This window comes from Heloderma suspectum, chromosome 1, assembly GCF_057233095.1.
Source record: "Heloderma suspectum isolate Gila_16-S chromosome 1, 16-S_ref, whole genome shotgun sequence".
NCBI lineage: Eukaryota > Metazoa > Chordata > Lepidosauria > Squamata > Helodermatidae > Heloderma > Heloderma suspectum.
Genome location: NC_139458.1, coordinates 404,240,675 through 404,268,067, shown reverse-complemented (window position 1 = coordinate 404,268,067; position 27,393 = coordinate 404,240,675). Strand labels below are relative to the sequence as shown.

The following is a 27,393-nucleotide window of genomic DNA, read 5'->3' as shown; positions in this document are numbered from 1 at the left end:
TTTTTAGGTGTGGTCACCAGAACTGTACATAGTATTCCAAGTGTGGTCACACCATAGATTTGTACTGAAAAGACCATAATGATGATGCCAGGCAAGCCCTCTGGAGAGGCTGTTCCATTATCAGGGTGATACCACAAAAAAGGCCCTCTCACCTGTCATACCTTATCTGGCAGGGGCACTTGGTGCAGGGTCTCTGAAGATCTTAAAGTTCAGGCAGGTCTATGTGGGACTAGATGATCCTTCAGGTAACTTGGTCCCAAGCCATTTAAGTCTTCAAAGGTTAAAACCACCACGTTAAATTGGGCCTGAAAATGGCCTGGAAGCCAGTGCCATTGACAAAGCACAGGCATGAGGTGCTCAAAATGCCCACTCCCAGTTAATAATCATGCAGCCTTACCCTTGACCAACTGCAGTTTCCAGATAATTTTTAAAGGCAGCCCCACGTACAATGCAATGCAATCATCTAAGGAGGTAGTGTGGGTAATAGTGGCCAAACTATCTACACTGATGTACGGTCATAACTGGCATCTGTCTCTGTGTTTGGGTGGGTGGAGGGAGGTGACTAAAGCCTGCAGTCTGAAAAAGAAGGAAAGGGAATCCTCTTTCCCTACCCAAGATTCTGGGGTGCCCACAACCCACAACCTCTGAGCAGGGAGACAAGAAATGAGGACTGGCCTGTTTTCTGAAGGCCCTCTCAGAAGTCTAGAGAGACCCAGGCCACTAGCCATAATAATAATAAAAATAATGACAACACCTGAAAATAAAATAACACCCCCTCCCAAAAAAAAGAAAAGGAAAAAAAAAAGAGTGAGACATAATTCAATTTTTTTTTAATTCAACAAATGCTTTTCTAGCCTTTTTTCTGTGCAGATGCACTAATTATTGAGGGAAAATCTAGAGTCCATGCAATTCCACAGTTGATATTAAGCATGACAAGCCCATACAAATGCTCTTGTCCCATAGCTGAATGATAGTTCTCTACCTGCTTCAACACCTGAAGTTGCTAATCCAGGCAAACGGATGGATATACGCAATGCAATTGAGATATTAGGACACACCCCAGAAAGTCCAAGTTCAAATATTTCTTGGAGAAATTTCTTTTGCTTGCAATCCAATTTAAAGTTCATGAAATATATTTGTTAGAGGAAAATGACCTTGTCACTGAGATCTTTTGAGATTTTTGTGTTATACTGTTGCTGAAAGTGTTCAGCAGCAGAAAGCAGGTTTTCATTACTCAGTCTGTTGAACTGCCAAAGAACCCGCAAAATGGTACACATTAGTTATAGTGAGTCAAATTGACTTGTAAGACCTGATGGAATAAAGTCAGTGATGACAAAGAAGACATTGACCGTATAAAGCTGCTCAGCATTGGATTCAATAGGTTAGCTGAGACTGGTGGAGAACTCAGATGAAATGCTAATATTCTGTGGTACTTATTTGGACTCAGTCAGAATTGCATCGCATTATTCATGAATATGTTGAATGTCATCAATAAGACTTTCAGTGTAATCCCTGTCAACATCAAGTGTAGCATTGCATGCTTCCATTACCGGATCATTTTGCTGGATCATTGTGAGTAGCTTCATCCACAAAGATGACATCAGAAGGCATTCAAAGTTGGGCAAGTGCTTCTGAAAAGACTGAAGTTCAGTTTGAGCCTTCTTAGTGGGACTGAGAGATTCAAGCTCATGTAAAGCCTTTAACAATGAATTCAAATGCTGTGCAACTGGTTGAACACCATCAATCTGTGCAAAACATCTAGTTTTGGACATCCCAGGCAGTGAAACAGGAAGAATTCAGAATTTCCTCCAGAATTTCCCACCTTTGTGGACTGCTCCTGAAGAGATTACACATTTGCTGAACAGTTGCAAAGTAAGTAATTGCCTCCTTGGCTAATTTAGCACAAACACCAACAAGGTTTAGTGTGTGGTTTCCACATTTGGAGAAAATACGCTTTGGATTATGCTCAAGCAGAACTGCTTGTATGGCTTTGTGCTTCCCAGCCATATTAGATTAATTATCAAAGGCTTGGCCAATACAGACTTGAAAATCTAACTTAAAACCTTCTAGAACTGTTAGTACTTGAGCAGCATCCCCGCAGTTTTCTCATTAAATTATCAAACAAAATAAACCTTTCTTCAATTGAAAATGTTGAGCTATCTACAATCTTAACATATCGAATAACCACAGTAGTCTGTTCCTTGTGAGAACAATCTGGAGTAGCATTAACAATGATGGAAAAGTACTTGACATTTCAAATCTCATCAAGAATTGTTTGTATGAATGACCCACATAGCTCAATAAACCTATTTTGTATGCATGTGGAGAGATAATGGCCTTGCATATGCTTTTGACTCTCTTGCAGTTCTCAGAACACATTCAACATGCTCTGATAAAAGTGGGTCAGATTTGCTTAGGAGCTCAACTATGCCTAGAAAGTTTCTATTTGCACAAGCACTAATACATTGAGTGGAACCAAAGAAAGCCAATCCCTGCTCAAAAAGAAAAAAAGAAAAAAAGGATGACATTCAGGATGTGCTCAAGAATCCCCCTCCCCCCGGGGCTATTAGAATCAAGAATAAATTCTCAACTAAACTTTCAGCTGATGCTGGCCTATTGGTGAATTTCCATGCCACACAGTTTTCTTTGTGTAACATTGAACTCTCATGTGGTGGCATTCAGTTTTCCAACTTCCTCCAGACTCTTTTGATGCTCTATCCTGATGGATCATAGAAAACTGATGCATTTGCAAAATGAAGCAGTATGCACAGTACAGAGGTGGTTTTTTCATACTCCAGCGTAACCAGTCTCTTGTACAGGTCTCACCATTAGAAGTTTTTGTCAGCTGATGAGTAGGGAAAGCATGACTTTCAGTACCTCATGGAATGTTACTTGGAATTTCACAACAACTAATTTGAAGAAAAGATCGCATTTGGGCAGCATTGCTCTTGTCAATAATTCCAATGACAGTAAGAGTCAAACCTGTAGTACTCTTGAATTGCTCTTGCTGCATAAGATCTACATCTTCCTATTGAGTTGAGTTTCTCAACTTCCTATTGAGTTGAGTTTCTTGATTGTGCACAGGATCCTCTGTTGCATGTTACTATTGACACATCTTCTTTTACTGTTCACTTATTGGCCTTGAAATATCATCTGTTGCAGTTGCGGAGTTTTCAGCTATCTGTAGCATTGTTTGTTGGCATACACACACACACACACACACACACACACACACACCCCATACATACATACATACATACATATCTGTATGAGTGTGTGTGTCTGTGTACACACATACTCATGTGAACAAACAGAGGGATAATGTCCAAAAATTTCAAATGTGTGTCCTCACAAAACTCAATTTACTAGATTGTCCTCACAACATTCCACCTTGAATTCAGGCAATTCATTGAATTCATTCCTGGGCAACGTCCTTGAGTGAGTGGTTGCCAACCAGCTCCAGACACTCTATGAGACCGATTATCTGGATCCATTTCAATCAGGGTTCAGGCCAGGTTTTGGCACAGAAACAGCCTTGGTTGTCCTATATGATGACCTATGTCTGGAGAAAGACAGGGAGAGTGTGACCCTGTTGATTCGCCTTGATCTCTTGGCAGCTTTTGATACCTTCGACTATGGTATCCTTCTGGGACGGCTTTCTGAGCTGGGAGTGGGAGGCACTGCATTGCAGTGGTTTCACTCCGACTTGGAAGGTCGGCTCCAGAAGGTGGTGCTTGGGGAACACTGCTCGGCCCTGTGGATTCTCCAGTATGGGTTCCACAGGGGTCAGTTTTGTCCCCCATGCTGTTCAACATCTACATGAAACCGTTGAGTGGGGTCATCTGTAGTTTCAGAGTGTGTTGTCATCAGTATGCTGATGACACGCAGCTCTGATTCTCCTTTTCATCTTCTTCAGGTGAGGCTCTGGATGTGCTGAATCAGTGCCTGTCTGTGATAATGGACTGGATGAGGGCTAATAAACTGAAACCCAATCCAGACAAGACTGAGATGCTGTTGTTGGTAGTTCTGCTGACAGGATGGAGGGTGTTCAACCTGTTCTGGATGGGGTTGCACTCCCCCTGAAGGAGCAGGTCTGCAGCTTGGTGGTCCTCCTGGAACCATCTTTGTCATTTGAGGCTCAGGTGGCCTTAGTGGCATGGAGTGCCTTCTACCAACTTCAGTTGGTGGCCTGGCTATGCCCCTGTCTGGACAGGGATAACCTGGCTTCAGTGGTCTATGCTCTGGTAACCTCCAAGTTAGATTACTGCAATATACTCTATGTGGGGCTGCCTTTGAACACAGTTCGGAAGCTGCAGCTCATGCAAAATGCAGCGGCCAGATTGTTAACAGGGACCAGAAGGTTTGAACATACAAGACCGACTCTGGCCTGCTTGCACTAGCTGCCTATATGCTTCCGAGCTCAATTCAAGGTGCTTGTTTTATCCTATAAAACCCTACATGGCTTGGGACCACGATACCTGTCGGCACGCCTCTCCCAAAATGAACCTACACCTACACTACATTAGGGATGTCAGAGAAATCCGCTGCGGATTCAAATGAGGCTGGATTCCAATCTGGCCCCAGGAATCCGCAGCGGATTGAGATCACTTACCTCAGCTCCGGGAGGACTGGAGGCGGAACGGCACTCAGCTGCTTCTTGCCAGCCAGAGCCGTTCACCTCCTCCCTGTCCCTGCCAAGTGCCATGTCTTTAATAATAATAAAAAAAAAGGCGATCTGGAGGATGTACCCATAGACTTATATGCAAATAGAGTCATGAATCTTGCATATTAGTCTACATGTCCATAGGCTTATACACAAGATTCACGGCTCTATTTTGTGTATAAGTCTATGGGCACATGTGATCAGGAGGATGTGCCCATAGACTTATATGCAAAATAGAGCGGTGAATGTTGCGTATAAGCCTATGGACACGTAGACTTATACGCAAGATTCATGACTCTATTTGCATATAAGTCTATGGGTCCATCCTCCTGATCGCCTTAAAAAAAAAACAAAAAAACATGGCAATTGGCAGGGACAGGGAGGAGGTGAAACGCTCTGGAGGATTCCATGGAGGAATGGATCACCTCCCCGCCCCTGGATTCCCCACCGGAACAGATGGTGGGGAATCCGTACACCCCTACACTACATTCAGTATCTAAGGCCCTCCTCCGAGTGCCTCTTCCAAGGGAAGCTTGGAAGGCAGCAATGAGGGAAAGGGCCTTCTCAGTGGTGGCCCCCCCATCTGTGGAACAAGCTCCCCAATGAGGTCCGCCTGGTGCCAACATTATTATTACCTTGGTGCCAGGTTAAGACCTACCTCTTTTCCCAGGCATTTGGCAGCACATGGTGAGTTTTAATCAGTTCTGGATGTGTCTTTAGTTATGTCTGATAGTTCAATGTTGTTTTTAATCATATGTTGTTTGTGTACATTGTTTGAGTGCTTCTATGTGCTTTTTTGTAAATGGCTTTTAAACTTTTTATATTGTATTTACTGTTTAATGTAAAACATTTAATGTTTTAACTTTTGTAAACCGCCCAGAGAGCTTCGGCTATGGGGTGGTATAGAAATGCAATAAATAATAATAATTAAAAAAAATAAAAATAATTTGGACCTATAGACTAGAATGGACAAGCTAGGGCTCAATTAACCAGCCAGTCACCTCTTTTAGCTACCATATGAAGATAATAATGAGGAATTCTTACACATATATAATTCCTTAGTCAACTAGACATAAAACTGTAAAGACACTACACTGTAACAATTCTCTACCTTTCAACTTGCACTTGATCCGGCACCAACTACAAGAAGTGATTTGTTTATATAATCAGCTGATCTGAGAGGACACGTTCATCATGGTCTAATCTTGTGTCATCAGGACCAATAGATTTTCATTAATATTTATGAACGTTTTAACACTTAAACATTGAACACGTGTTAACGGATAATAGAATTTGTCATATTAAACAAGCAAATCACATCTCTTAGGTTGCTATCCTATGCATGTTTAGACAAGTCCTATAACTCCCAGCATTCCCCAGCCGGCACCCTTATATGCTTAAACTTGCAGGTCTATTTCGAGAGTGTGTGTCACATTTTGGTCTGATAGGAATAAAATTTGCGAAATTTATCAAATGTCTAAACCTGAGGCCCCCTGTGAGCGTGAGGCTCTAGTCCACATATCTAGTCATGTGTAGCTGGTGAATTTGGTTGGTTGGCTCTCCTGGAAGTTGGCATTCCAGGCTATATTTCAGAATATGGACTATTGCCTGGAATGGGTACTAGAACGTAGTTTCTGTGGAGGTTTTGTAGCTTATTACATCACTTCCATCTAGTTACATGTGACTGGTGGATTTGATTAGTCTGGCTCATTTAGAAGTTGGCATTCTGGGCCTTTTTCCAGGATATGGATTACTGCCTGGAACAGTACTGGCACATGGTTTCTGCAGATGTTTTGTAGCTGATCGCATCCCTCCCAATCAGTTAACTGTGACTGGTGAATTTGGTTGATTGGCTCAATTGGAAGTTGGCATTCTGGACCATTCTGTCCTGTATGGGTTCTGGACATTATGGGGTCAAGAATTATACAATATTTCAGTCCTAAAATATTGTCTTAAAATATTAAGAATTATACAATATTTCAGTCCTAAAATATTGTCTTAAAATATTAAGAATTATACAATATTTCAGTCCTAAAATATTGTCTTATATAATATTTCAGTCATAAAATATTGTCCTCAAGTCTGTAATACATGCCATTTTTGGCATTAAAAAATAAAGGGGCTGTTCTGGATTTTACACCATCTGTGTTTGCATGAGAGAAAAATATGAGAGATCCCATAGGGAACAGTCAAGATAGGGGGTCTAGCTGAGGAGCAAAGCAACTGGGAAAGCAAAAAGCTCTTACCTGGCTTGGGAGGGGAGGGGCTTTGAAGTTCTCTGGTGGGTCACTGTTTCAGAGTGCAATCCTATCCATGTCTACTCAGAAGTAAGTCCCATTAAGTTCAATGAGGCTTACTCCCAGGTAAGTTGGTATGTTTGCTACCTTATTTTTCAGTAAACTTCAGGGGATCTGGCTAGGGAATCTTCTGTGCTTGATTCTCAGCACATCCCTGGGATTTCACTGATGCTTTGTATATTCCGATTATGTTCATGTCTTATTTTGAAGGTACATCTGCCTCAAACCTGGGGTCACTCAGTGAATTTGAATGGGAATGGCAACTTCCACATGAGCCAACTCAACCAAATTCTCCAGTCACACGTGACTACGTAGGAAGCATGCAATAAGCCTCAAAACGTCCACAGAAACCATGTTTGGATACCCGTTCCAGGCAATAGTCTGTATTCTAGAAAACAGCCTGGAATGGCAATTTCCAGGTGAGTCAAATCAACCATATTTATCAGCCAAATGTAACTGAATGGGAGTGATATAATAAGGTACAAAACTGCCATAAAACCATGTTCCAGTACCTGTTTCAGGCAACAGTCTATATTTTGTAAAATGGCCTGGAATGGAAACTTCCAAGTGAGAAATCAACCAAACTCACCAGTCATACATCACTAGATGTGAGTGATACAATAAGCCATAAACAAGCACTACCACTCAATATTAGAATTAAAAGCCACCTTTAATGTATATTACAATAATATAACAGAATCAAATCCACCTCAAAAATTACCAACATGTGTCTTTAACGTTGAGCCCTACCAAGTAACATTTGACATAATCAAATTAGTCTGTTGTTAAACCAGCATAATTTATATTCATTGATTTTTTCAAAGCTTGCATGTTTAAATTAAGACCAGAGTTAAAGCTATCTCATATTTGCTTGAAGTCCACAAATCTAGTAAGCTGGAAGCTAAGTCTGGTGCCTTAACTGACCTGCCTTGTGATCAGTGATGATGTTGTACAATGTCATGAATTATGCTTGCTTACGACTTACCCTCCATGCATACACATTTCTCCTAGGTCTTTCAGGCCTAAATTCACAAAAGGAGGGTGGAGTGTCTGGGACCAGCAAAGACGTCCCATGTTGTCCTGGTCCTGTATTGCCTTATGAAGCATCCAAGTCTTACTCTATTACTAGAGGAATCCTCCTGTGAGCTGAGCCAGGCCTGTTTGTTAGTTACATCAGTAGCTGGCAGGATGGTTTAAACATGAGAGGAAGACCTCTTCTAGCAGTAACACTATATGCTTCATAAAACAATATAGGACCAGGACTACATGGGACATCTTTGCTGACCAAGGAAAAGTGTGGGTGCATGAAGTGTGAATGCATGCTCAATGTAACATGTGAATATAGCGTGAGATACGATCCCTGCATGTCCTTTCCCCACCACACAGAAAGTAAGAGCAAAGATTGGGACCCTTGTACTGCATTTCTCCTTTCAGAAAGGTCACGTGACATCCTTATCCTTCTGCTCCCCGCATCTGTGCATTCCATCCCCACTCCTCCCAAATTATCTGAGGGTCAAATTTCATGTTACTGTAAAGATGTAGCTAGGTTTTCTTTGTTTACTCAAAATTAAGCTCATGAAACCTCATATGGATCTGGACCCTAGAGTGGTGGGTAAGGGGATTTAATCCTTTTCTCTATGCTTGCAAACATAGCAACTGCATGCCTTTTTAGCAATGTAAATGGGATCTTTTGTTGTCCACTCTTGACAGAATTGGATCTTTTCTACAATAATTGAATTAATTTACAAATGCTTATTAGTGCACTTGCATGCATACACACGTGTGCAAGTGCACATTTACACAAATCCCCCACAAAAAACAACAACTAGACTGTAAGTGTGGTTATTGGAACATTGTTTTTGTGGAGGTTTTGTGGCTTCCATCACTCCCATCCAGTTATGTGTGACAGGAGAATTTGGCTGATTTGGCTTATTTTGAAGTTGCCCTTCTGGGCCATTTCCCAGAATATGGACTATTGCCTGGAATGGATACTGGAACATAGTTTCTGTGGAAGATTTGTGGCTTATTTATTGCATCCATCCCATGTAGTTAAGTGTGATAGGAAATTTTGGTTCATAAAATCCTAGAATAGTAGGGTTGGAAGGGCCTATAAGACCATGGAGTCCAACCCCTGCTCAATGCAGGAATCCAAGTCAGAGCATCCCTGACAGAGCATCCAGCCTGGTCTTGGTTGATTTGTCTCACTTGGAAGTTCCTACTCTGGGCCATATTATAAAATACAGGCTGTTGCCTGAAACAGGCACAAACAAGAACGTGGCTTTGTGGAGGTTTTTTAGCTTATTAATTACATCATCCCCATTTAATCATGTGTGACTGGTGAATTGGATTGGATTGGCTCAGTTTGAAGTTGATGTTCCGGACTATTTTCCAGAATATGGACTATTCCAAGTATCCAAACATGGTTCTGTTGACATTTTGTGGCTTACTGCATGCCTTCCATGTTGATTGGCTCACTTGGAAGTCGCCATTCAGGGCCATTTTTCCAGAACATGGACTATTGTCCAGACCAGGTATCCAAATGTGGTTTCTATGAGCGTTTTGTGGCTTATTGCATGCCTCCATTGTAATTGTGTGATTGGTGAATTTGGTTGATTTGGCTCCCATGGAAGTTGCCGTACCAAGCTGTTTTTCTAAATGTGTACTGTTGGCTACAACTACGACTGGGGAAGGCAATGGCAAACCACCCCGCTATAGTCTGCCATGAAAACGCCAGCGCAAGCGGCGTCCCTCTAGGAGTCAGCAATGACTCGGTGCTTGCACAGGAGGAACCTTTCCTTACTGTTGGCTAAAACAGAAATCCAAACTTGGTTTCTGTGGATGTTTTGTGGCTTATTGCATCTATCCCACACAGTCATGTGCAACTGGTGAATTTGGTTGATTTGTCTCACTTGGAAGTGGCTGTGCGGGGCCATTTTTCAAGAATATGGATTATTGCCTGGAACAGGTACCTGAACATGGTTTCTGTGGAAGATTTGTGGCCTATTGTCTCAGTCCCATGCGTGACTGGTGATGTGGTTGATTTGGAAGTGACTGTTCTGGGCCACTCCATTCTTTTGCAGATGTGTTCTGGAAATTAATGAGTTAGTATTTTTTTTCAAGGGTTCCTGCCCTAAAATATTGTTCTCAGGTGTTTCTAACACATACTATAGTGTTTGGCATTAAAAAAAAAAAAAGGGGTGTGTGTGTTCTGGCCTCCGTTCTGGCTTTTACACCATCCCTGGATCTTAGCCATGATAGATAAGTGGCATGCCTAGATGCTGAGTACTAGATGGTGGGGAAATACAACAGTAGAGACATATTGCCTAGTTGACGACTGTGGGATGGCCCTTTCGTAGGATCCCGCAGAGAGATGGTTCGGTTCCTACGGTATCCCTTCCTTTGCACACCGCTGCCAGTTTTTACAGCCAGGAGCTGAGAAGAGATATCAAGTCTGAATAAGAAGAGGCTGCCTCAGTGCATGCACAGAGTACAGATCCTGCAGCAACATGCGTCAGGTAAAAACACTGCTATGGTTTTTTTGGGGGGGTGGGAGCTGGGAGAGCGGCATTTGTTGCTCCGCCTCAGGCAGCAAAATGTCTTGGGCTGGCCCTGTCTTCCTCCAGCTAAACATCTGACCCCTGAGCATCCGCGCGGGCGACCCACAGGGAAGGAAGCCCTCCTAGGCTCCACGGGGTTTACACTCGAGAAAACGCGCCGAGGCTCGCAGCCTCCTTCCCAAACGCTGCACTCAAGCGCGACTCGCCACCCCGAAACTCCCCCCGCACCCGGCCCCCGGCTCCTGCGGAGGAGAGGCGGAGCGACGGCGGACTGGGCCGGAGCCGGAAACGTGGCAGGCGGCCTCATTCGGCGCCAGGAACCGGGCGGTGCTTGCTCGCCCCGGCGCAGGTCGGTGCTTTTTATTTGTTCCGCGGGGCTGTGCACGCGTGCGTGGTTGAAACAAAGGCTGCGAACGGAGAGCCACTGCAGCCTCTTCCGACCTGGTGCCGTCCAAATATGTTGGACTACAACTCCCAGCATCCCTCAAGTAGCATAGGGGGATGCTGGCAGTGGTCGTCCTACACATCTGGAGGACCAGGTTGGGCGAGGCGGCCGCAGATGAGTGGGAGGGGAGGGGCTGACAAGAGGAGGGGGCGGCTGTTTCCTCCTCCTCCTCCTCCTCCCGCAGAAATGCCTGTTCCCAGAGGGAAGGAAATTCCTGCGGCTGCTCCAGAAAAACTTCCCCGGGGGCTCCTTGGGAAAGAATTAAGAATTCCGAAGCCTGCTCTGCCACCGACAGCCCCCAAAGCTCAGCGCTGGACAAAGTGCTAAGAAATACTCCAGGAGACGTTGCCTCTGTGCATGGGCAACCCCCCCCCCCGAGTTTAGCACATGGGTTATTCAGAAGTAAGTTCCACTGAGCGTGCATAGGGCTGCAGCCTAACAATGCAGTCCTATGCATATCTACTCAGAAGTAAGCCCCATTGAGTTCAGTGGGACTTGTTCCTGAAGAAGTGTATATAGGATATTGCCGCCTAACTACGGCTTGAATTTCTGCAGGCGAAAGCCTGCTTTAGCAGGTACATGAATTGGAAAAAGCCCTTCTGAAGTAAATGTGTTTCAGTGCAATCCTAAACATGTTTACTTAGGGCGCAATTCTGGCAGGCTGGGAACTGTAGGACTTTTTTCTGTCTAAACCTGCATAGGATTGCGCCTTTAGACATGCAAGTCTTGTTCCATATTGAGCATGCTTGGACTTGCGGTGTGAGTCTGTTGTGCAAAAAGGAATAGACTGTCCTGTGGCACCTGAAAGCTACCACGGCTCCCTAGGATGTGCAGAGTGCCTTCTATTCACATATAAGACCATTCCCTGACCTGGGTTGGACTGCAACGCCCAGTGGACACTTCCGGAGGGCCCCAGTTTGGGGAAGATGGACATATGACTTCCTACTCCTGACTAATTGTAAGAGAACAATGCACCACTCAAAAAAATGTGTGTTTTTGTTATTTTTGTATTGAAACTATTCTTAAAGGATGCAGTTTTGAAAAGCAAAACAAAACATTGTACCCTTTGGGAGCGGAGCATGTAGAAATTGTGTCCTTAGGTCCACTTTTTAAAAACAAGCTTTTTGTGGGTTTTCTATTCCTTCACATAAAGAAAGGCATGCACTCTATAAAATTTGCTGTTTTCAAACAAAAAACATTGGTAAGCCTTTCTAGGATTAGGATGGCGAGTTGTCCATGTCGGAGAATGAGAGTTCGCAGTGATAGGTACCCAACTTGCCCTCCCTCTCAGGAAATTAGCAATATGACTGAATGGGAACATTTTGGGGGATATTTGGGGAGGTGGACTGGTGCTGCAGGAAAAATTGGAAGATGCTGGCATGGCCACTAAAGTCTCTTCTTTCTACAGCCACTCCATCTTCCCACTATATCATTTTTTCAGAAATGTCATGGGGCAGCAGTGTGGAGACAGAATGTCATTCTCACCATCCCTGCCCACACAAGAGCCATTAGAAAGCCAATGAAGCGTGGAATTTTAATAATAAATGGAGTCAGTCATGGCTGATCACCATTATTCTGGGTCTAAGGGGGATGATAATATTCATGGTCTGAAGGCACATGCTATAGCAAGTAAATTGCTGAAGCTAAGCAAGTCGGGATTTGCTCAATGCTTGGAAGGGGGACTATCAGTGAATCCCACGCACACTGCCTTGAGTTTCCTTAGGAAAAAAGTGAGATATCACGTAAATTATCACTTTTGTGCCAGGCAGCGTTAAGGCCCAACTTGTCTCTTTTTCATACATTTTTACATTTGCCCTAATAATCTTTCTTTTTCCTCTTTTTAATACATCAGAACATTATTATTTTATTCTATAGAATGCTGGTCTGCAATGCATTTTCAGCAGGGGTGATGTATGGAATTGAACCAAGGCTGGAATGTTGGCTTCACTCACTGACCACCCTTTTTGTGCACTCAGGACACAAGCAAAGGACTCTTTAAGCCATTCCTCCCCAATGTGAACAGCATCAGAGGATCTAGCAGGTTTTTACCTGTTTGCAGTTTTATTGCCCATGTCCATTTCTTGAATCTTAGCTCATATATGGGAGTTGGAAGTTGAGCCATATAAAAGGACAGCTCTGTCAGACCTCTGATGTGTATCATTTGGTGGAAAGGTGTGATACTAACTTAACGGCAGCCATTCCAGCAGGCTGTATCATAGAATAGTAGGGTTGGAAGGGGCCTATAAGATGGTTGAGTCCAACCCCCTTCCAAGGGATAGTCTGCCTTCCAAGCTATAGGGAGAGGAGAGGAAAGATCAGGACCATTTCACCAGCCCTGGTGAAAGAATTATTTTTCCCCTCCCCATTCCTTTTTCCTTGTGTGTCTTACCCTTTTAGATTGTAAGCTCCCAGGCAGGGACTGCCAAAAAAGACTCCCAGAGTGACTTACAAACTTCAGTCCCTGCCCTCAGGCTTACAATTTAAAAGACATAAGAACAGCCATGTTGGATCAGACCAAAGGTCCATCTAGTCCAGCATTATGTTCTCACAGTCACTAACCAGCTGCCTGTGGGAAACCCACAAGCAGGACTTGAGTGCAACAGTACCCTCCCACCCGTGTTCCCCAGCAACTGGTGTACATAGGCATACTGCCTCTGATACTGGAGGTAGCACATAGCCATCAGGACTGGTAGCCATTGATAGCCTTCTCCTTCAAGAATTTGTCTAACCCCCTTTTAAAGCCGTCCAAGTTGGTGGCCATTACTACATCTTGTGGTAGCAAATTCCATAGTTCAACTCTGCGCTGTGTGAAGAAGTGCTTCTTTATCTGTCCTGAATCTTCCACCAATCAGCTTCATGGGATGACCCTGGGTTCTAGTATTATGAGAGAGTGAGAAAAAAGTCTCCCTTTAAAAGTAGTGTTTGTTTGTTGATTGATTGATTGATTGATTGATTGTCATCTATATCCTGTCTTTCAGGATACAGATCCTTCCAAGATAGCTCACAACAAAAATAAAGCAATAATAAATACAGTTAAAACAATGTCAAATTGCCAAACATTTAAACACAACAGGATGAGCAAAAAAACAGCAGAAATATACTCCCTGTGATTGGTATGAACAGTCCCAATTAATATTTTATTTAGTTATTTATAATACTTTTATATTGCTTATATTAAAATCCCTAAGTGGTTCACATTAAAATACATTTGCTGCTGTGTTCTGCCATCCATTCTCTGGCTCTGAAATTGAGACTTCAATATGATATGAAAAGGATCTTATATATTCAGGCCTGAACCAGCTAAAGTCAGTCATGCTTAAATCCCATTAAAATCAATGGTGCTTAAGCAGTCACAATTACTTTCTATATGTTCTAGAACTGTGATAAATAATAAGCTCCCCCTTTGATGCACAATAATTGGCTTTTTTTTAAATAATTAGCTGCCTGCAAATAAGCCACAGGTGCACCAAATAGGTCTTTGGTGGGAAAGGGATTCAGGGGGAGCTAAATCCAGCCCCCATTCTCCTCCTGAATTGATTGGCATGATTACAGTTTATTTTATATGCTATACCAACCTGCCTGTGTCTTAACATCTTCAGAAGAGGCTCATCTCTGAGTTCCTTTGCCAGAGTAAGCTCTTTGTGTAGCAACCAGGCAAATGGTCTTCTCTGTGGTGGCACCTCATCTCTGGAATGTCCTCCCCACTCGTGCTTATGCTGCTATCATTTTGGCGCCACATTAAAGCTTACTTATTTACCGAGATTTTTAAAGTGTAAGGTTGATTTGAGCTTAGTCTGCTCTGCTTTTTTCGCCTTTGAGTTGTTCTTATTGCAGTGCTTTATGTTTTATGGTACTATATTTTGGCATATTTTTATTCATATATAAAACCACCCTGGTATCTTTGGGTGAAGTTTACTTTTAATAAATAAATATTATCTGGCTGCTGGTTTTGGTGAGGGAAATCATGGATGCAGCAGGATTGGGTGTCTTGTATAATAATACCATCTCCTCTGTTCCGGGAGGACAGCTCTGATAGAAATGATATTTTGTGTAAGTTTGTTATCTTGTCCTATACTGGAGACTCAGTGCGGGTCTGGCTAAAAATTCACATTATCTTGTTGTTTGCAGGTGTTACTTACTGGGATGTCATCCTCCTAGGTGGGGGCAAGCCCGAAACATGTCATTACAATTAGGGTTGTTGCCAGGATGGGAACTGTATCTTTACACATTCCTTTCTTTTGGCTTTCATTTCTATTCTTTCTATGAAGTCTTCCAAACCTCTCGAGGTAAGTCTCCATGGCAGGTTTGTTCTCTTTAGGTACCGATTATTTTTGCTTTGTAGTTCACGGTATATTGACTTGAATAGTATGACTTAATGGAGTACTTTCTAACAGTCCCCAGCTGGGCATCCCACAGAAGCTTTTTGCTTGAAGCTTATGTAGACCCATTCTGCAATTGCAAAGAAGGGATGTGAATGGTGCAAACTGCACATCTCCTTTTAATGAAGGTGCAATTCAAGGCTTGTACTTTAGCTCATAAGAAACCACTAGAAACAGTAACTTGACATTTACTTTTTCTTAGGAAGCAACTAAGCAAATCTGAAGGTCAGTTTATTAATATGCTTCCAAGGGAATGACAATGAAAATTCGTTGTTGTTTAAAATAATCCTGTAGAATATATTTCCTGTGTAATGGAGAGCTCTGAATGCTCATGCCTTAATGCAGGGGTGAGCAACTTCCAGGGGTCCTGAGGCCAATTCTCCCCATCCCATGGAACCTATGTCTGTTTTGGTCCTGTGACTGAAATTTGGATCTACTAAAGGCTGGAAAGCAGGGCTGCAATATTTAGGGCACAATCCTAGGCATGTTTAGACAGAAAGAAGTCCTACAACTCCCAGCATTCCTCAGCCACCATGGCTGGCTGGAACTCATTATGCTGGGAGTTGTAGGATTTTTTTCTGTCTCAGTATAACTAGGATTGCACCCTTAGTCGGTTAACAGCGGACTCCTACACATGTCTAGAAGTAAATTCTGTGGAGTTCAGTGGGGCTTAATCCCAGGTAAGTGGTTATAGGTTAATCAATTAGAACTTCATAGTCCAGCTCTAAGCATATTTACTCAGAATTATATCCCATTGAACTTGGTGGAACTTACTTAGTAACTGGGCTTAGAAACACAGTCCTAGTTGACTGATTAGTGGGGGGTTATTTTAGTTGGTGGTGCTGCACTTTAAAGCCACACTTGTTTTATTGAGGCTCTGCTGTGTTCCTTTAATAGGAAATGAAATATATATATATTAATGATGGCATTTTCTTTTAACAAAATGATCTAAGCTGTCTCCCCCTTCCTTCTCTCACTCAAAAAGGCACCTACGTGGATCTTTTCACAATATGCAAAATTATTAAATATAATGAGTTCCAGGCAGACATTTAATCAACAAAAAAAGCCCTAATAGTTGACAGTCTCAATAAGTGTGTGTAAGCATACACAGCCTGTGATCCCTAACTTTTATTGTGGCTGTGCATAAGTCACAAGTGCCTGCTAATTCTAAAAGCCAATTTAAATGCCTCCTTGCAAGAGGGTCTGGTCCTGGGACACCTCAGGGAGACAGTGGTGAGACCACTCCTAAATAAACCCTCCCTGGACTCGGAAAATCTCAGCAATTTTAGGCCAGTGGCAAATGTTCCTTTCCTGGGAAAGGTTCTTGAGTGGGTGGTTGTCATCCAGCTCTAGACACTCTTGGATGAGACCGATTATCTAGATCCCTTTCAGAGGGGGTTCAGGCCAGGTTTTCGCACAGAAACAGCCTTCTTTATGATGACTTATTTTGAGAGAGAGACAGGGGGAGTGTGACCTTGTCGATTCTCCCTGATCTCTTGGCAGCTTTTGATACCATCAACCATGGTATCCTTCTGGGGCTATTGTCTGAGTTGGGAGTGGGAGGTACTGCATTGCACTGGTTTTGCTCCTGCTTGGATGGTTGGCTCCAGAAGGTGGTACTTGGGGGATATTGCTCGGCCCTGTGGACTCTCCAGTATGGGGTTCTGCAGGGGTTATGTTATTCCCCATGTTATTCAGCTTCTAAATGAAACCGTTGAGCGTAGTCATCCGTAGTTTTGGAGTGCGCTATCATCTGTATGCTGACAACACGCAGCTCTATTTCGCCTTTTCATCTTCTTCAGGTGAGGCTGTGGATGTGCTAAATCAGTGCCTGGCTGCGACAATGGACTGGATGAGGGCTAATAAACTGAAACTTAATCTAGACAAGACTGAGATGCTGTTAGTGGGTGGTTTTGCTGGCCAGATGGAGGATGCTCAGCCTGTTCTGGATGGGGTTGCACTCCCCCTGAAGGAGCAGGTTCGTAGCTGGGCAGTCCTCCTGGAACCATCTTTGTCACTTGAGGCTCAGGTGGCCTCAGTGCCATGGAGTGCCTTCTACCAACTTTGGTTGGTGGCCCAGCTATGCCCCTATCTGGACGGGGATAACCTGGCTTCAGTTGTCTATGTTCTGGTAACCTCCACATTAGGTTACTGCAATGCGCTCTACGTGGGGCTGCTTTTGAAGACAGTTTGGAAGCTGCAGCTTGTGCAAAATGTGGCAGCCAGACTGATAATGGGAACCAGAAGGTCTGAACATATAAGACCGATTGGCCCGCTTGCACAGGCTGCCTATATGCTTCCAAGCCCAATTCAAGGTGCTGGTTTTGACCTGTAAAGCCCTACACTCTGCATCTAAGGCCATCCTCTGAAAGCCTTCTCTGAGGAAGGCTTGGAGGGCGGCAGCAAGGGAGAGGGCCTTTTCAATGGTGGCTCCCCATTTATGAAATAATCTCCTGATGAGGCCCACCTAGCTCCAACATTGTCATCTTTTTGGTGCCATGTTAAAACTTCCCTCTTCTCTCAGGCATTTGTCAGCATATAATGTGTCTCTTGATTGTCTCTGGCAGATTGTTTTAAATTGTTTTAGATATATGTTGTTGTGTGTGTTATTTGTTTTGTCATGATGTGAATGGTTTTTATATTTTATATAATGTATTTTAATGGCTTTTAATTTTTGTGAACCACCCAGAGAGCTTCGGCTATGGGGCAGTATAGAAATATAATAAATGAAGTGAAATGAATGAAATTGACTTTAAATAGTTGGAGACCCCACCAAAGCCTTCTAGTGCTGATGTAACAGCCATGCCTCAATCAACTTGACTAACAGTTAAATAATCCTGGTAAATAACTGAAGGCTGAAAGATGCTACCTACGGTCAGTCTACAACCAGTTCTTCAAACTGAATCAGAGAAATGTATAACCGTTCTACATGAGACATGCCTTAAATAAACCTAGGTGTTCAGAAGTTTGCTATTCTTGCCCACTTACTCAAGGTGGGCTCAAACTGCCCAGATCCTTTCCTTAATCACGCATTGACCTGGTTCACATGATGAAACAACCCATGGTTTGTTAACCATGGGTTGTTTGGGAGTGTGTGGGAATGAATCCTTGTGCTGGCTCCCAACTGCTCACCCGCTTCCAGTGTGCTAAACAACCCAGGGAAACCCAGTCCCTGGGATGTTCTTCCTGGTGTGTGAACCTGGAACACTGGGTTGTTGAGGAAGAAACAACCCAGAGTTAGAACCCATGGTTTGTTCTTGGGTTATAACTCTGGGTTGCTTCTTCAAACAGTTCTTCAACTTGGTTTGCTACTGTGAGAAACAGGATGGTGGAATAGATAGGCCTTTGGTCTGATCCAGTAGGGCTCTTCTTATGTTACGTAGAGCTTTGTAAAAGACAAAAAAGATTAGTTAGATTTATTTATTTAATTCATACATAACAATAATAATATTTATTCCAACATTTAGATCCCATCTTTATATGTGTAAATACAAATAGAATAACAAATTACCCATAGAATAACAAAAGGTAGAATAACAAAATACAATCCTAAAATCACAGCAAAAACAAACAAAAGCAATAATACTGATGATTTGAGGGTTGTAGCTAAAAACAACAACACAGGACAGCTGAAATAAAGGAGTGTACACTTAAAAGTAGGCAAAGACAGTCCCAGGCAAACCTCTCTGCAGAGGCCATTCTCTAATCCATATGCTACAACCAAAAAGGCCCTCTCATCCCTACCAGCCACACATCTCTTGGTGAAGGCATAGGGAGAAGAGGTACATAAACTTTCAAAATCTTCATCCCCTCCTCCTTTTCTTTTTTAGCTGAAGTTTTCTGTTTCTGCTACTTCAGCAAAAGTGTGTAATGCCACTTGTGGTGGACTCTATCACTTCAGTAGCCACTGATGTTCAATTTCCCATGAACTTGCACGGTTGTGTGGTTTCTGTTTTGGGCTTTTCCCTTTGGTAACTTGTGGACTTTTACTATAGCTTTCATCTCACCTTCTGTCAGATGTAAGTTGTCATTTGGGTTTTAAAAAAAGTATTCAAGGAATAGTATTGTTTTAGATTTAATGTAACCAGCAAGTGCTTTCTCTTTCTTGTGTTTCTGTCATGGGCAGACCAGGTTTTTCCTGTTTCTCGTAGCATTAGAATGTGTACCTCCAAATAGCTGGTGTAGTAGTTAAATAATAATTTCATAGCTCTCTGTACTAGAGGTGTAGGCCTCAAGTCCTCCCTCTCAATGGACTGCATCACTTATGAACCAAAGGAAGGATGTTAACCTGGCTCAGTTAAGGATTCATCATGGAGTCTCCACCTATCAGTATCTATGGAGTGGAGTGCCTTGTAGTGTTTCCTCTCACTGTTTTGTTGGAGTGTCCACGATTCTCAAGTTTGTGACAGGCCTGTTTGTTGTGACAAATGCAGTGCTCTGTTCTGAGCATTGGGTTTGCAGCCTTAATTCTGAGTGACGATGTTGATCTACAAGCTTTATTCAGGTTCCCAAGCTCCATTGTATGGTCGTTCACTTTTAAAAAGACTTTCAGTTTTTGGGGAACAAGCTGCTAGAGAAAGTATTTGCAGTAAGATTAGTCTGTAGCACAGTAGGGCCTAGTTGCCCTCTCTACCTCAGTGGACAAGTTTTCTCTGCTGTCTGATGATCTTCTCTGCATGGTGTAGGACCATACACCTGCACCCTCTCCAGCCACACAAATATAACAATGTGAGATGTGAGTATTCCATGTGAGACCCTTCCATTCATATGTTCAATTTTTGTCTCCTACTTTGAGCTTTTTTCAGCTAGAATGTGATGGCTGAAATTAAGTGTGCCTGGGGTGATTTTAGCTATACTCTATATAGAAAAGTAATATATTACCTTCATCTGTTGTAAAACATTATTACGTGGAGTCATAATCAATCCAATTAGTATCTTGTTGGAGTAAATTGTTATGTTTTATTTTTTCCACAAGGGGGAGATAGCAAAACAGTCTTTAAAAATCTTGGAAATATAACCAATATATAACATGTAATGATTAGGTGATTAAACCAATACAGCATCTGAACATTTCAATCCCCCTCCCCTGCAATTATTAGTGCCATATTCTACCTTTATATACATAAAATGAAAACAAAGTAAGGTTTGATTAAGGAATGTACTTGTACCCAAGCCTTCATTGTTATATTCAAATGAGTAAAACTGAGATCTTAATAATTGGGATCATGTGTAGCTTAATTTCTTGGAATGGGCTGAATTCAAGATTAAAGTTTTGAGTTCATTCTTGCGGCTTCAACTTCTGAAATTCACCATGAACCCTCACAGTAAGGTCTCTGTCATAAAAGAAATTCCATTGCCATCTTGAGAATTACTGGATATATGCTATGACAGTACTACTTTTAATGTTTTTAAATTGTTTTAAAAAGTTTTAATTATAAGTTACCTTAGGGGGGCTATATGGGGTAAAAGGAGATACATACATATATATAAATAAATATATTAAAATAAAATATTGTCACTCTGTTCCAGGAGAGTTCATAATGGTAACTGGACATTTACTGGAATAATACACCAGGTAGATGACTGAGAGTCTGTATGCTGTTGGGCAGCCTTCACCAACCTGTTGTCCTCCAAATATTTTGGATTTCAACCCTTGTCAACCCTGTCAGCCCCTAGCTAATGGGAGTTATAGTCCAAAACATTTGGAGGGTCCCAGCTTGGGGAAAGCTGCTGAGGGGTCATCTTCAGACAGTAGCTTCCTTGGAAACTCTTGTTAGTAGGTATAGTGTAAATATTTAAAATAAGTAAATAATTTTAAATCAGTGGATGCAGTGGATGAGTATCCAGTAGAAACTGTCCTGGCAGGGCAGGAATAAAGGTGTTAAATAAAACAGAGATGGCAAGATAGGATGGAGCAAAGCATGGTGTGAATGGCCTGTGGTGTGAGCAAACCTTTGTAGGTTATTCTGTTTGAAGGACAGAATGTGACAGAACAGGAAACTGGTATTCACCTTAAACCTACTCAGGAGTTGAGAGAAGAATGGTTACTTTGCCTGATGTACCTCAGATTTTTCTTTCCTTGGGTTCCCATTATACAGCTTGGGACTGGAATACCTGATAGATCACCTTTCCCCATATGAACCAACTTATATGCTATGATCATCGTCTGAGGCCCTCCTCTAGGTGCCTTCTCTGAGGGAGGTTCGGAGGACAGCAGTGAGGGCCTTTTGGGTGCTGCCCCCCTGATTATGGAATGCTCTTCCCAGTGAGGTCTGCCTGGTCCCAACATTGTCATCCTTTTGACACCAGGTTAAGACTTTCCTCTACTTCCAGCCGTTTGATACCATATGATAAGGATTTAACCACTTGTAGGATTGTTATTGTTGATTGTTTTAAATTTTTTATGTAAATGTTTTTACATTATGTTTTATATTGATTTTAAGGTTTTAATCTTTTGTAAACCGCCCATAGAGCTTTGGCTATTGGGAAGTATAGAAATGCACATCATGCATATCGCATCACCTGCATATCTGTTGATTCGGAGTATAGAAATGTAAATAATAATAATAATAATACCACCCTAACACTGAGCTTAACCCAGGAAACGTGTTATTTTGTAAACATTTGTTCCATGTATCCCTACACATACTTTTGAAAATTAGTGCCATACCACTAATTTAGAAGAACAAGAATGATTTGGCCACTCAAGAACAAAACCTAGGATGCAATGCAAATGCACCCACCCAAATTACCCCCAAAATTAACAATGCAGGATTATTTGCAAACACAATCCCCCATAAAACTTACCAAAACACCCACCCCAGGCCTCAGTGTAACCCCCGCCCCTGCACAGAAATAACTCCTAGGCCACAGCGCAAACACCTCCCCAAAAGCGCAAGCGTATGTGTGCGCACACACACACACAGAAGCTGCAAAGCAAACATAATACACCCAATAAAATACAGAAAAGAAGCCTATAAACACAGCCAGTCAAAAAAATTGCAACCCCCACTTGTGCTGAGCTGACTCGGCTATTGAGCTCTCAGGCACTGAAGTTCAAGAAGCGCGGCAGCACTGAAACACGATTGGCTGGGTTCATCATTAAGCACCGCCCCACCAAGCTACACAACTTGTTAAAGGTGATTGATTGATTGATTGATTACATTTATATCCCACCCTTTTTCCTCTGTAAGGAACCCAAGGCAGTGTACATAATCCTCCTCCTCTCCCATTTTATCCCCACAACAACAACCCTGTGAGGTAGGTTGGGCTGAAAGTCTGTGACTGGCCCAAAGTCAGCCAGTGAGCTTCCATGGCCAAGCGGGGACTAGAACCCGGATCTCCCAACTCCCAGACCAACACTCTAGCCACTACACCACACTGGTCATGATTGGTTCAGTAGAGACATCTGTTTAACTTTGTTAAACAGTGGAACTGTGGAAAATTGCCCTTCCTGATATAAGTATTTACATTGGATACTCTAGGTTTTGAGGTGAGCTGCCCACAAGAAGGTTGGTGCATGTGGAGCAGCAGTCTTCCCCTGTACCGGCCAGCAGCATGGACCCAGGGCAGGCACATCACAGATTTCACAGATTGAGGGGGAGGCGGAGTGGAGCATAGCTGGAGGATATTGGACTCTGGCTCGTGTGTATGACCTCTGGAAGGTCATTGCCCAGCCTACTCTGGCAGAAGCCTCCCCTAAAAGTGTGTTTGTGTACGTTTAGAGCAGGGGTGGGGAACCTCAGACCCAGGGGCCACATCCCGCTCTCCTGGGGTACCAGCGTCGTCCTCCAGAGTTCCCCAGAGGTTACACTCCCTTTCCCTTTTCCCCAACCCTGATTTTTTGGTGGTTTCCTGGCTTCTGCACAGACTTGTTCCCATTCTAAAAGCTTGAAATGCCTCTCCTAAGTTACTGGCAGTAATTGCTTTAAGCTACATTGTGCTGGCATTTTTTTTTGTATTTTTGGCCTCACCTCTTATGTCTTTGGGCCCACCAAATTTACTCTCAGCCCCTGCCCACCACTGGAATACAGCCCCTGAGAGCTTCTCTGAGACTGAATTTGGCCCTCGGGCTGAAAGAGGTTCCCCACCTCTGATTTATAGTGATTACTATGAATTTTGTGTACGCGTTACATTAAATAGTAGGGATAGAAAAGTCACTGTATTTGCAACCATTGCTTACTATACCTGGAATGCTATGCAGAAGCACCCTTTAATGCAGGGTGGGTCCCCAACTTTTTTGGACCAGTGGGCACATTTGGGAATTTGAGAAACTGATGTGGGCACAAAATGGCTCCCATAGAGATGTGGTTAGTCACATAATGACTTTCATGGGGGCCTCACTAGTTAAGAGGTGTGTGTGTGTGTGGAGAAATAGTGAGGCTAGAGGCTGGGGGAGGAGGGGCAAATGGAAAGTGTTGCTTCCTGGCCCACCCAATCTTTCATCTACAGAGACCTTTCCCCTTTGTGCTCTCTCTCTCTCTCTCTCTCTCTCCCCACTCCCAACCTCTAGCCTTGCTATTTCTCTCTCTCAATCCCTTTCCTTGCTATTTCTCTCCCTTCCCCTGTCCCTAGCCTTCTTTCTCTTGCTCCCTAGCTCCTAGCCTTGCTGTTTCCCTCCCACTCAGCCCTTTATCTTGCTGTTTCTCCCAGCTCCTAGCCTCTGGCCTCACTGTTTCTCTCCCCTTTACCCCTTTGCCTTGCTTTCCTCTTCCTGCTTGCTGAACAGCCAATTAGCAACAGGTTCAGAAACAGGAAGGAGAACCTGGTGCCCTAATGCTTTTCAATTTTTTATTAAATCTTTTTGAAAGAGGGCAGGGAGTGGGGAGCTGTGTGGGTGCAGGTGCTATGGCACTCATAGGCACCATGTTGGGAACCCCCGCTTTAATGTTTCCAAGGCAGTCTGAGGATAAAGCCTTACAAACCATAAATAATCTCCAAAGTCAGTCATGAAAGTCCAATGTCTACTGCATAAAAAGTTCTATTCCTACATATTTAGTTACTTTCTGCAAGGGCTGTGGTACTGGATCAAGAAGGCCTGGTAGGTGACCAGATTAAAAAAAGGAAAAATTCTCAGAGAACCCGACACTTTCCCCTGAAATTTATCTTGGGTGTCACAAAGAGAGAGGAAAAACTCATTCTCCTGAGAGATGAATTTCTTCAGGTAGATATTAAGAATCCCCTCAGAAAACCGAAGGTGATAAATCAAGGGTTTAGCTCCTCACCCTGATAGCCTTCCCCCCTTCAGCTAAGCACAGTTAACTGCTTCAACCTTTGAGGCACTCTCTCCTGAGTGTGACTAAAAATGGAATTTGACAGGCTTTTGTTAGGGATAAATTGTTGGCAAGAGTGCATTTGATATCCTATGGATTATACATGTATGAATTTTGCAAAGCATTTATTTTAATCCTTTCTCTAGATGTCTTTGGCATTTAGTGTTCATAGGTGCGCATGGGCAATATAGATGTATATATGTGTTTGCTAGGGCTGTCAACCATTTAAGCATTGTTAGCTGATCTTCCTTTTAATTGATTAAGCAATTAATTGATTAAATTCAGATAAATATCAGTGTAGGGGCCTGTTTGACCAATGTAAGTAAGTGAGATAATGCGCAATGTAGACAAAACAAAAAGTATACATTGTAAGAAGGAACCACCATCTTTCATGTTTTCCTTTTAATTTGTTTTCTGTGTTAGTATACCACAGAACTGAAATAGCTTCAAAATACAGAGCATCGTTCATTCTGAGTCCTGATTAAACTGATCTCTCCTCCTTTCTGAATCTAATGGACATATGATGCCTTTGCTGCAAAAAAGTTTTGCTGCATGTTATCTTTTTATTTACTAATTTTTCAAAGTAAAATGTTCATAGCATGTAAGGTAGAGGTGGCGATTCTGTTAGCATTAGGACTCCTGTATCCTCAAAATAGTTGTGTAGAAAAGGGAATTTCTGGAAGTTAAAATTGTTATTACATTGTGGTGTTGCAGTGATATGAAAAGGTGTATCCGCCAAAATGTCCTCATTGACACATCTAACGTAGTTCATCAAAGGGGGCCCTCCTCTGGATGTCCCTGTCAAATGAAGGTAAGGAGGTGGCTACAAGAGGAACAGACATTTTGGTTGTGGCACCCCACTTAAGGAATTATCCCCAAGGAGGCACCCATGCTGTTATCTTTTTGGCACCAGGTGAGGACATTCCTTTTCTCCCAGGCATTTTAGATTTTAGATTCTAGATTTTATAGTATAGATTTGCCTGTAGAGTGCTGGAATGGCTGTGTGTGTGTGTGTGTGTGTGTGTATATATATATATATATATATATATATATATATATAATTTCCAGTGCTGATTATTGTTATTTTTATTGTGTACTGTTTTTATTTTTTTTATCATGCAATCTGCCCAGAGAACCTTTTGTTATTGGGTGGACTAAACGTATAATAAATACATTAGGAAAGTGTGTACATTGTTAAAACTACATGTTGATTAAAATTTGGTAGGGTTGTACGGGCTAGATAAAATTGCACTGAAGACATAATGTGGCACTTGGCTATTCCCAACATAAAAATATATTCTGTAATAATCCTTTTTCAGACTAAACCGAATTATGTTTACTTAGATAAAAGTTCCATCAAGCTTAGTAGGATTTCATTGCTAGTAATTCTGACTAGGGTTGCAGTTTTTCCCTGTTTCTCTCTCTAAGAGAAACTGATGGACAATGCTGGGCTATTTAAAAGAAACAAGTGAGTTCTGTGAGTTCCTGATACTAGTTTTTAAAATTTAAATAATATATTATTTCTGGCAGAATATGAAGAGGAACTTGATAGAGAATTTGAACTGGAAACTGATATGCTGTTTGGGGGATTTAGAAAGGTAAGGTCAATGATTATCACTGTGATACTAGTTTTAGTTTGAATATGCATGGGAATTCAATTTGAATTCAGTGAAGTATAATTGGCTTTGATGATTGGTGTATTAAATTGTGTTCTGGATGAAGACTGAACATTTTGGCACAAATTATGACCAAGCCTCAGTCCATCCTGTGCCAAATGGCTTGTCAGGTTGTCATGGTTGGACTTGCCAATTAATACGGCCTGTGGGGCTTGGCGGAGAAATATAACTAGTGCTATGTTGAACTTTGCAGATCTGATTTGTACAGCTGTGTGGACCTGGGTGTACAAACAAAGGCAGATTTGCTTGCACTTGCATCTTTCAGGAATTATTTTCATAACCACTTGCTACTACCGTCTTAATATGAACTAAAATTACCAGAAAAAAACACCAAGTGTTTTCTTCTTCATCGTTGTTGTTTCACAAACAGTGAAAACTCAATAGTTAAAAAAGAAACCTCCAGATCAGCTCACTTATCCAATATGCGCCCTATATCCCAGTGCATATCTGTATTTACCCATTGTTATTTCTTTCTGCAAACAACAATTAAACATGTGCTACAGGATTCTCTTAGAGTTGTACTAATTTGTGTTTTTACGAATTAGGTATCGTTAGATCCATGTTATTTCTGGTGACATTTTCTTTAGAAGGCTGATCATGGGCAGAAGAGTAGGCTATACATTTTAATATAAACATACACTGAGGAAGGTAAATAGTGAATTGTGATTGGTCTGGATTCCCTGGGGTGCATTTCTGCTGTGCACGTTTAGTTAAAAAATATCAGCAGCCTCACACATTCTGAAAAAAGTGATGAATGCAAAATCCTAGGTTTTCTAACTGTGGCTTTAAGTAGGTGACCATACGTTCATACTAGTGCTGTGCCAAATTTTTTGATCTATTTATTTTCGGCCATTCTTGGGAGGGGGGAGGGGCGAAAAGAAATCACATCTGGAAATTGAAGGAAGAGGTGAAAATTTTGGAGAAATTACTTAAGCTGAGTGAGGAGGAGGAGGAGGTGGTTGTTTCCTTTTAACAGCAAAAAGACCTCGCTCAGCTTTTAGGCACTCAGTAGCCAGCGGTACTGGAAGGCCCCAAGGGTGGAAGCCTTGCTTAAGTCCTCTAGGGGCCTTTTCAGAAGGCATAAGCAGCCAGGGACTCTGCGGA

The 27,393-nt window shown here is 42.3% G+C and overlaps 1 protein-coding gene across 4 annotated transcripts in view; it reads left to right on the top strand.

The window, feature by feature from the left end:
* The first annotated feature begins 10,769 nt into the window (after nt 1-10,769).
* HHAT (hedgehog acyltransferase) overlaps nt 10,770-27,393 on the top strand; it is a 280,820-nt gene continuing 264,196 nt past the window's right edge. For 2 of the 4 annotated variants that reach the window (XM_084828886.1, XM_084828887.1), the window contains exons 1-3: nt 10,773-10,866; nt 15,091-15,248; nt 26,144-26,211. In XM_084828886.1, the coding sequence (XP_084685012.1) occupies nt 15,140-15,248; nt 26,144-26,211 (177 nt within the window). In that variant the 5' untranslated portion in view covers nt 10,773-10,866; nt 15,091-15,139. Of the gene's footprint in view, nt 10,867-15,090; nt 15,249-26,143; nt 26,212-27,393 lie in introns of all 4 variants that reach the window. The other 2 variants (XM_084828888.1, XM_084828889.1) reach the window with 2 other exon arrangements.